Genomic DNA, 11,227 nt, shown 5'->3' on the forward strand with positions numbered 1-11,227 from the left:
TGCGGGACTATTTCAGGTGCATGGTGGGCACTATTGCAATAGCGAAATTATACAGCGGCAGCTGCAAAACAAGAGAGACTGTACGAAAGATAATTAATAAGGTGCGCATCTGGGGTGGGGAGGAGGGTAATATAGGGAAAGAGCAACAATGTGCTAGGCTCGATTATGATACCTTACAAATAGGCTCCAAATTTTTTGCAAAAACCATGGGAGATTGGATAAACAAATGGAGGCAAAGAACATATGGAGGCGTGAGTTCGGGGCAGGGCAATACGGATTGTGAGGGTGCGGAAGCAAGAAGATCAAAGGAAAATGCAGAAAAGGAGGTGAAACATGGTCCTGTAATAACAGCATTGGAGGATGGTACTGTACAAAGTATAAGGACCATGATTGAGAATAAGGAGGCAATAAGCGATGATCAGAAACAGAAAATAATGGAAGAATTCAAAAATACAGGAACGGGAGGGGAGGCATGGAAGAAAATATTGGACGATATAGGACCAGGGAAAACGTCAGTTACACCAGCCGCCGCTGAAAAACCCGTCCGCGCAACACCAGCAGTTGCAGCATCGCCGGTAGCACCGGGAGCCACGGCAACACCAGCACCATCAGGGGAACCGACCGGTAAGGACCGATGGGGAGAAAGCACGAATGCGGACAAATATGACCGAATACGGCCGAATACTCATGCGGCCCGCATGTAAACCGCACGAATATGGATGCCATCACAACAACGCACACGCACGCGGCGAGAACAACGCACGTGAACTACGCACGGGCGCGCAACCGCACAGCAGCCACGACCGTAGCGGTGGCCACGACGACGGCAGCGGCGACGAGGCACCGGAGACGACATGAGGGATGCAGCGGGACGGTGCAGGAGCGTAACGGCGACAAATGAAAGTTGTACTGCTACCATCCACCACGACTCTGTCCGCCTGGACGCAGTTCACCGAGTCGACCCGACCGTACCCTGCCGTTACGTGACACAACCGTCCCGCCCCGTCGTCGAGCCGGACCCTACCCGGCCGCTACCTGGCCACACCGTCCCGGCCCCTTCTTTCTGTACCACTTGTGCTTTTATAATATACTCTTTGTTGTTCCCCTTCTTCCTTTTTTATTGCAGCAAAGGGCGCGACACCGCAGACAGGTGGTTCCGGGGATGACAAGACCAAACACAAAGGGAAGACAAAACCGGATGGCGCTTCCACGACAACTCAACCGTCCACGACACCACTACCAACAGGTTCAGGTACAGGGGGTACACCGGGAACTCAGTCGCCACCACCAGGGCCTGTAGGAGCAGGAAGGGCAGACACGCCACTGGCAGCACCGGAAGGATCACCAGGTCGAGCGGATCAAGCAGCTGCGGACACGAGGGTACCAGCATCAGCTCCCGTACCACAACCCCCACCTCCTGACCCAAATCAGGCAAATGATCAGGGAGGATCGGGACAAGGAGCAGGAGCAGCAACAGATCCCGTACCACAACCTCCACCTGCGGCACCATCAGATCCGTCTCCGACAGCACCATCCACAGGGGCAGGAGGAGCAGGCGTAGGAGCAGAGAGAGAGAGGACGAGCACGGAGTCCAAGGATAAAGTAAAGGGTAAGGCAACAGGAGAGAATATAAGTAAGGAGGGTTCCCCGGAACATACTCCAGCAAATGTACGAAAGTGTGAAGACCTGGAAAATGAGCATCCAGAAGAAATTGTTAAGTGCTTGGAGAGGGAAGTCAAGAATACGGACAACGTGAACAAGAAGGACGAGGTCGACAAACTCATTGGGAGGGGTCCCATGGGTCTCCCCGGTGCTTCGCGCTCCATAGAAATATCCATAGGCATGTCGAATACTACTCCTACAGTACCCATAGGTACGCATAATGAACAGTCAGAAAAGGACGCGACGGAAACAAGAAAAAAAAAAAACAACAATTTCCGGCGACCGCGGGAGAGACAACACGGACAGAGGGCGCGACAGAAACCAAACGTCGAATGAGACTGACCGGCAGACCGAGAGCGAAAGCCCCTGGATGTAGACAGCTACACGTCGACGTCCACGTCGACGTAGACACACACACACTGTGTGTGTTGTGTTGTGTGTGGGACAGAGAGAGTCTTTTCCCGGGGTGGCACCCTGCCCCCCTACCCTTGTCCGTCTCCTGCTAGGCCGTCCCCCCAACACCTGGTCCCGTCGCACCAATGGTGCCGACCGTGTGCCCAATCACAGTCAACCGTGGCCAGCTACCGCACAAAACTTCAGTTTCTTTCATATCCTTCTTCCTTCCCTTTCCCTGTCTCCCCATTCACCACATGTTCAGGCGATGACGTCGTCGATGGCGGCAATGATGACCCCCCTCCTCTCAATCCACCCAAACCGAACCCGAACCCCAATCAATCGGGTAGTAGTGGCAGTTTCAGTGATGCCGATTTGGCGGATGGAGTTTCTGGCGGGGAAGGAAAAGGCGCAGGTGGTAGTGGTGGTGAACCGGATGATCAAGTTACAAGCACTCCTGGCGGTGGTGGACTGGGTCAACCTGCCGCCGAGGCAGCAGGTCCAAGCCCAACAACTGTTAATTCTGTTCCAGATAGTTCACAGGCAGGTTCACATCCTCCATCAGGACCAGGGCAAATTGTGGACTCAGGGACAGAAGTAACATTAGTACCATCGACTAATCCAACAAGTAGTCCAACAGGACCAGGACTGACAGTTACCCAACCTGATACATCCAGTGGAAAAGCTAATGAAGGAGGTAAAGCACCCACCTTAAGAGATAGAGCATCCAGTTCAGGAGGCAGTACCCTCAGTGAGCAACAACCTACCCCGTCTTCCCGTAAACCCTTCGACCCCAAGGATCTCATCCCCTATAGCCCCGCGATCATTCCCGCGGTGGTTGGTATTGGGGTCATTGCGTTCTTCCTATGGAAGGTAAGCACATACGCCAATCAGGGCATGCCGCATGTGCAGGATGTTTATACCTCAGAACATCCCAACCGGCTCCAATATATGATCGTTCGCACCAATATACTCCTACATCCGGGTTCATGCCTTTTATCCTACCGTCCTCACCCTGCTCTTTACCCCCCTTTTTCTGTTTAGTACTTTGCGTACCTCGCCAAACGTCGACGAACGTATCGAACCGTTCGTGACGTGCCGTCACCGCCACTCGACGAAGAAATTCTAGACCATCTACAACGCGGCGAACTGCCGCCACCCGATTACGGGTACACCATGGTTACGGATAGGCAACCTGCGTCAACATCCGGTAGAGGACGCTCCCCGCGCGTGCATAAGCGCACCATTATTGAGCTACATCTAGAAGTGCTCAACGAATGTGGAGTGGCCGCGTGGGAAAACGTCAAAGACGACTATTTGCAGATACTTGTGGAGGAGTTTGCACAGGAGTTGATGCGGGACGCAAAGGGGTATAGTAGTTCCTTGGATGCTCCTATCACAAACCAGGATTTATCAGGAAACAATGTTTCCTCCACTGACTGCGACGGAACGGATGCATGGAGTTGTATGGAAACTAAACAGTTAGCAACGGACCCATGTCCACCTAACGAAGAGGACCCCGATCCATGGAGTTGTATGGAAACCATGCAGTTAGCAACGGACCGGTCTCCACCTAATGACTGCGATCCATGGAGTTGTATGGACAACATACAGTTCGCAACGGACCCTGGTCCACCTAATGACTGCGATTCATGGAGTTGTACGGCACCTATACCGTTAGCACCGCATCCTTCTGCATCCAACCACGATGACCCCGATCCTTGGAGTTATATGGAAACCATGGAGTTCGCAATAGAACAGAGTTCCCCTTGCGAGCCCGACCACGTGACGTCGGACTACACAAGGTGGACACCTTGGATTGACCGCAACAAACATATTCTGCGGGAGTGTACGGCACAGCCGTGGTTCCAAACCCTAAAACAGCAGTGGAGACAATACCTACGTGATCACATGGTGGCAAACGAGGATAACGGAGTATACGGCCATAGTGAATTCGGTGAAGCCACAACCCTCCAGATGAGCAAACTGCGGTTGTGGAAACAATGGGTTTCCCAACAACATCGGCAAATGCGTATGTATAACGCGGAGGAGTGGTTCCAACATTTGTTGAATAATGTAGAGGAGGAGACAGTACCGGAAAAAGGCGAAGTACCTATAATGGAAAAAGACTTAGAAGTGGAACAAGTAATGGGAGCAGAAGATGTTCTAAGAGTGCGAGATGTACCACGCCCCCAACAACTGCATCCACAACTGTACCTCAACAAGCCGGTAAGCACTAAAATATGCATACTGATCCTGGCATTAGTCATAGAACAGTACGAGCTTGAAAGCCGCCTGCAGGAGAAGGAGTTATATGTGGAAAATTTATTAGAACACCTTTGCAATTAGGATAAAGTTATGCGCAATTACATAAATTGAAATGACACATAATATGAACAGTTTACTTTTCCACATTGAGCGATATACATAGTATGTTACTACGCTTAAGTTACTTCCTACTCCTGTTTTTTTTTTTTTTTTTGCTCTTACACAAGGTTCGTCATTCTAAGCATATTGGTTTGCATTTCTCTACTTTTTTGTTCTTCCCGTGCTCCTTGTGCGGGGGCGGGGGGAAGCCATACGCAACAATTATTTTAAACATAATATGTACTCATTTCCATTTAAATAAGTATACAAGTATTACATACACACCTTTAATAAGTTAGACTTAAACTTTTTTTTTTTTTTTTTTTGTGATAAAATACATGCACAACAAATTTTGTTTGCATCTCCGTATTAAAATAATGTGATTGAGCGCATTCTCATTCCAAACGATTGACTAAGGCACCTGGTGTTTTTGATCCATCAGCGCATTATGCGGAGCGTATAAAAAGGCATACAAACCATAAGTTGGGCATATACTCCTATATATATGTAACGGTTCAGTTACAAAAAAAAACATTTTACATATAAAACCCTACAACTCAATGCCCCACACATTTATTGAAAATTTACAAGGACCTCTCCTTCTTCTAAAGCTCAAATTAATGTATCTGCTGTGCATTTTTTTGTTTTTTTTGTTTTCTTGTTGGCATAATTTCCTTTTAAGTTGTAAAATAATGTATTTTGACGTAATCTGACTTTTCTTTTTATGATTTTGTACATTTTGCACAATTAATAGAAATAATTATGTATATGTAATATTTATGGAAAAGTAAATTAGAACGGGATCCTATATGGTTCAATTGACCAAAAAAAAAAACAAAAAAGAAGCACAACACTTCTCACACGCATATATGCTGACGTGAAAGCAATAATTTTGTGTTCATTCATTTCTCTAATTTTGTTTTTTCTTCTCTTAACATAATTTCCTCCTAGCCGTAGAGTAATTAAAAAAAAGAACAACGAAAAGCACACTACCCCTGTACATTTCCGTTTTAAATAAGTATCCACATCAATATGGCACACTCGAACAACAAACAAACATCGACAAGCAACGGTGTCCCACCAGGAGCGTTGCAATCCCGAAATGGCAAAGCATATTCCGCAGGTAATGACGAAGGCGAAACACATGACAAAAAGGCACACAGGTTCTTTTCCTCCAAAAAATTTGCTATCCTTTTTGTGGTTGCTTGCATCTTTTTAACGGTAAGCCCACGCACAAAAGAAAGATTACATGATCACATATAGATGTGGAGACTGGAATGTTCCGCACTCGGCTACATATATGGCGTACGCAACATGCCTGAATATTTATATGTATATTTTTTCTCTTCCGGTGCTGACTTCCCCTTTTTGTTCCTTTCTCATATTGCTGTTCTTTTGTTCATTCAACGCATCACCACTTCTCATCCATTCCCCTTTCTACAGCATCAAGATGACTTCGAAACACAAGAACAGCATGTCGCCAAAGTACGCGTACGTAACAGAGTTGCCCGAAGTTTAGCAAAGGTAAAAGCAACTCCATCAGATGATGAGCTTGAATTAGATCCGATGGCATTCGAACACTATGACGATGCTCCACCAACCTATGAACAAACCTATGAAGGTGCATACGACGATGTCGACGAACCGTATGAACAAGCCTATGAATCTCCCCCGAAACGAGTATACTCTCGCAACCAATGGTCGACACCAAAAAAACGATGTTATCGAGACGGAGCAGGAGCTATTCTAAAAGAACGGAAAGTGGTGGAGTACGAGATACCACAACAAGTGCATTATGAAAAAAAGTGGAAAATAGAACATGATGAACGGGAAGAAGAAGTCCATAACGGCGACAAATTATCTGCCGATGTAGCAGTCGCCGAGGCAGTTGCAACGTCTAGCACATCGCTTTCGAAGGTTGGTGAAGACGGCTCGTTGCCACCGTCCCCACAGAATAATGTACAAAATAAAGGACAAAGTGCAAAAACCGAACAGGAATCTAAAGGGCCTTCGGGTACAGGTAAAACCGATATGCGCAAACATGGCAACAAAATAAAATGTCCGGGAGGTTGTAATGAAGGTTGCCTTAAAAACACCTCGTTGTGGATAGAATGTTCATAATATCTTATTACACACGCCTAATTTACAGGAACGACTCGAAGCACCGCAAGCACCAGAAGCATCGGAAGCACAATGCACGGGAAGCAGGTTGAAGCAGTTAACATCAACACCGGAAGAGACTTTAGTAGACGGAAATTGGCTAAATATATTGTATATAGGTACTGCAAGTTCTTCGTTGCGGCTATTGTCATTTACACTATAATAATGATTGCTGTTGGCTGTGCCGTTGGGTTTGTATTTGGGGGTGGAGTTGCGGGTGTAGTTGCGTGTCTGACTGGGGGCACAGGTGCGACACAACCGTTCTCTGCACTTGGGATTGGCATACCCTGCACTGCAGTTGCAATGGGTATAGGCAGTATGTTCTCACTTGGGATATTCCGGAGCTGCTACCGAAAGCGAAGGCAAAAGCGCCGAAGAAGAATATTTTGACAGACCAAAATTGCATCAAAACAAGATCACAAACCCGAGGTACTCCGGATAAATCCAGAGATACCCCGAGAAACCGAAAGCAACTAACAAAGCATAACTTCCTGTATTGCACTTCTGGGTAGGCAACGTCAATGTTACAGTATGCTTGTACATATTTTCTTAGATGGACCCTCATATGATATTGTATACATTTTGTATTATATGGCTTATTTATCCTTGATAGCATTGACCTTTATAGTTCCGTTTTCTACATTATAATATGGTTTACATTTTCCCAAACAGGAATGTTCCGTGCATATATAATGCTGCTTGTTTCTGTAATCAGTTGTCTATTGATATTTTGAAAGGGAGCACTATTTGTGCGGAATCCCTCCTTGTGTTTCCTACATAAATACATATATATGTACGCATATATATTCTCATATTTATAATTCATAATCCCTTACATCATAAATGTAACATATATTATATAATGATTATCTGAGCTAATTCATACAGTGCCTATTCATGTAATATGTAACATGTTTTACTTCTTCTTGCTTACGTACTGATGCTTCCTTTCCGGTTCGTATAAACTTCCACATTGCCAAATGAAACGGTTTTACACCTTACCTTTTGATATGCACACAAATGGAGGATTTTAGTAAATGTAAAGGTCCATATATGCGATGGGTTTCCACGAAAAAATAGCGTGTCCCATTTGCGCAGATAATATATTATATCATCTCTTGCCCACATATGTGCAGTGGGACGCATAATGTGTCATAGGATTGGACCATGATTTTTGTATACATTGACATACACGCTTCTTTTGAAGTGGCCATACTCTTCGGAAAAAAGTTAATCGTACCGTGCCTTCTAAAAAAACGCATTTCCTCCTTTTCTGTTATAATATAACGCACACCTTCTTCCGGTGAACACACTACAGGGAATGAACATGTCCCGGTGTTCCTGAAACCAGCTCAATGCATGTTCCCAGTTTCCTGTTGTATTGGACACCGTAATTATGCGTAGTTACCAATGTACACCCGGCAGCTTGCTACTACTACCATCAGCGCCATAATGCCATGCTCGTGGCACGTTCGCCCTACAACATGCATTGTTCACGCCGCCCCCGTTTTTTTTCGTTCATCAATACCTTTTGGCCTTTTACCGTGCTTCGGGAATGAAAAGGGACGGGGGCGGGCATGGGAACGGCAATATTTCGGAGTGCCGCACAGTACTTTACCTTTTTCTGTTTCTCTGGGCATTGACTAATAATTAAGGGTAACGGGAAGCCATAAAGGAAACTGTTCGTTTGCATTTGCAAAGCCTTTCATCCGTCCCTTAGCACATATAATACTATTCCATCCCGAAAACCATTCTCCTAAAACTTAATGCAGTCATATGCACATACTCTAATTCCATCATCGTGCCTTTATGATTTCCGGCATACAGTTGTAGGTACTTCCCAGAGTCATTCGTTTTACACACCCTGCGTGTAATTCATTGCATCCAATGAAGAAAAAAAAAAACACAAAAAAAAGAAAACATCATAAGAGCAGAGTTTGACGCAACACTAAAACAAGTTAAAGTTCGACAAAAGAAAAACAAACTAAATATTTGTACAAATGAAATAAAAAAAATAATATATAAATAACGTAAAAACAAAGAATGCCTGGACAACATTACGCGCACTTCCAAGGTAAACTGTTGCCGCAGCCCTGAGAAAAACTTAACAATATGTGTGCAGATGCATTTACGCAGTGCAGGTAGACCGTGCGCTTGTACTGTCACGAATACAATGTACCATGGGAAAAGTACACCCAACCGATGTAGGAGCATCGCGTATATGTTTTCGTAAGCGCGCAAACAATATATGTGGGCTCATTTATTTCATTACGCCCTTTTTAATTATTCCACAAGAACAATTCTTCCTGTATTCAATTTTGTGCCATATACTTCTAACGCGTTCATTTCTGAAATTGGGCATCATCCCGTATGAATATGACGCGGCGCTACGTCTGATATGTGTCTGCAACCATGTATGTGCCTCCTGATGATTTGAAGCTTATGCATTTCCGCAGCTCATGATATTTTAGGACCGCGTGAAATATGAAATTGGTGGCTGCGTACGGGCACCAGAAAGTTTTACAATGAAATATGCAGTTTACTGAGTACTTCCGTCCGTACACATGCTTGTGGTTTCTGTTGTCGATATCAACTTATAATCCTCTTTTTGTGTACGTTATTCCTTACGCCAAGTCCCAATATGCGCACTCACATTGGACCTTGGCAGCTGCTAATGAGGTCATAGGTCGTTGCGCACTGTGCCTATTTCCTTTGTGCCCTATTTAAATACATACTCCTTACATTGTGGTAACCGCTTGCTCCTATTTTTCGCGTAACACCATGGAATATTCTTTTCTATTGTTCCATTCATTGAGCCCTTTCCGTGGGCGTCTGCGTTCATTACGTCCATATTATGTCACCAATACACTACTCCTAAGCTCCCAATATCTTATATGTTATGGGCGTAAATGATGTAATGGGACCATTTTGTCCTCCTGCCAAAGCCACAATCATGGAATACCTTCCATCTATTACTTAATGCACATATGAATTCAACTATGAATGCCCATAAGAAGGAGTTATTCGTGCATAAAGGTTCTTCACGTATTTTACTGACGCCCGAATGAACGACTGTTCTCCACTTCGATTCCCGTGCAGGGTTCTATAGTGGCCCTTTCACCCATGTTAATTCTTTAACGCATACATATGTTACAGTCTTTTCCATTTTATTGCTGGCTCTATTATGCCTACAATATTATATAGCAAACAATTCGGTCGTACTATTCGCGCAGGTAGAAATTGAATTAATGGGATTTGTTCATCTTCCCTTGTACCCTCGCTTCCTTGTCAAATATTTTGAATACTATAATCCACAGAAAATCTGCGCTATACATTCCACCTGTGGCCTGCAAACAACGCATGAAATTTGTAAGATACGGCACCGTGTGACAAAAAAAAATCCCCATTAGTAAGTAATAATTTACTTATAAAGCACAAGTACAGTATGTGTTCTTATGAGCAGGAAAAATAATTGATCAGGTGGAAGTCGTAAGAAGGGTACATTTGTATTAGAGCCAAATTCACATGCATACAGTTCACATGTCTGTTTATTGCGAACAGGATAATGAATTTTCATGCTTCCAAGGCATATGTCTTTCGTCTAATCATATTTCCTTAATAGTCCATTAGTACTTCTGTCGTGCCACGGTAGTCTTTATAAGTACTCACGTTGAGCCACATCTGCAGAATTCCGTACCTAATAAATGCCATCAAGTCCTCCATCCTTCCATTTGTTTTTTATTATAAATATATCACTTTCATACCTTTTTTCCTGTTATAAATTAATCTTTTATGTGTAGATTAAATTATACACTACATAGTGTTAATTCTAATAGACAGCGCACATAAGGTACAGATGAATATATTGTACAACATTTACCTCTTGACATTTGTAAGAAATGGTAACACATATATTTCGCTCAATAAATACTTCAACTTTCACCTGCGCGACATTATGTAACGTTAAGCGATAAGAAAATTTTGAATGTCGGTTAAAACTTCTGAGGAAAGAAATTATACTAACAAAATGTATTATTATATATGAATACAAATTTTCAACCGCATAATTTAATTTCTGACGCAGATAATACGCAGGGGCGCGTCTCTATATTTAAAAAAAAAAAAAATGCGTTATACCCATGAAGGTACAAACCGTATGGGATCTAGCGGAAACCCTGTATAGCATCCGTACATTATAGGTTGTCTTTCTTCCTCAAAGTATACGAATCGAATAAGGATCCGCCCGCAGAAGAGAGAGTAACACACTTCCGCATGTAAAGAGTAAGACACTATTTGTACACCTTTAAAAGAAAAAGGACGGGGTTATATTAACGTGTAGCCGGAAATAGACGCGTCCGCGCCTTACATATATCATAGTTTGCATAACTGCTGACAGATGGGCCACATGTTCCACCCGCGCCTTAACGGATTCTGTGTTCATTCATTCTAGGCTACAGGATGTCTATCCTCCTGCGCGCACGTATATGTGTATATATTTGTTCATATATGTATATTTCCTTTTTCCACAATTGGAACGTCCCCAAAAAGTATACCCGTGAATACGGTAGATAAATCTTAAACCTAAACCTAGGAATTGAAAAATCCACGAAGCCTAAACACAAAGATGCTAATGCCAATTCAAAAA

General features: G+C 44.0%; 2 protein-coding genes across 2 annotated transcripts; both read left to right on the plus strand.

Moving 5' to 3' along the window:
* Window positions 1–20: 20 nt before the first annotated feature.
* On the plus strand, window positions 21–4,404 carry AK88_05509 (uncharacterized protein; the record flags this gene model as incomplete). The annotated part of the gene is made up of 4 exons (XM_012483111.1): window positions 21–624; window positions 1,127–1,873; window positions 2,321–2,928; window positions 3,100–4,404. The coding sequence occupies 4 exons, from the start codon at window positions 21–23 to the stop codon at window positions 4,402–4,404; spliced, it is 3,264 nt and encodes a 1,087-aa protein (XP_012338534.1).
* A 1,050-nt stretch (window positions 4,405–5,454) lies between these two features.
* On the plus strand, window positions 5,455–7,094 carry AK88_05510 (uncharacterized protein; the record flags this gene model as incomplete). Its single annotated transcript, XM_012483112.1, has 4 exons — window positions 5,455–5,643; window positions 5,866–6,442; window positions 6,572–6,701; window positions 6,881–7,094. 4 exons carry the CDS (start codon window positions 5,455–5,457, stop codon window positions 7,092–7,094), a joined length of 1,110 nt encoding a protein of 369 aa, XP_012338535.1.
* Between the last annotated feature and the right edge of the window lie 4,133 nt (window positions 7,095–11,227).

Source organism: Plasmodium fragile (assembly GCF_000956335.1).
Source record: "Plasmodium fragile strain nilgiri unplaced genomic scaffold supercont1.147, whole genome shotgun sequence".
NCBI classification, from domain to species: Eukaryota; Apicomplexa; class Aconoidasida; order Haemosporida; family Plasmodiidae; genus Plasmodium; species Plasmodium fragile.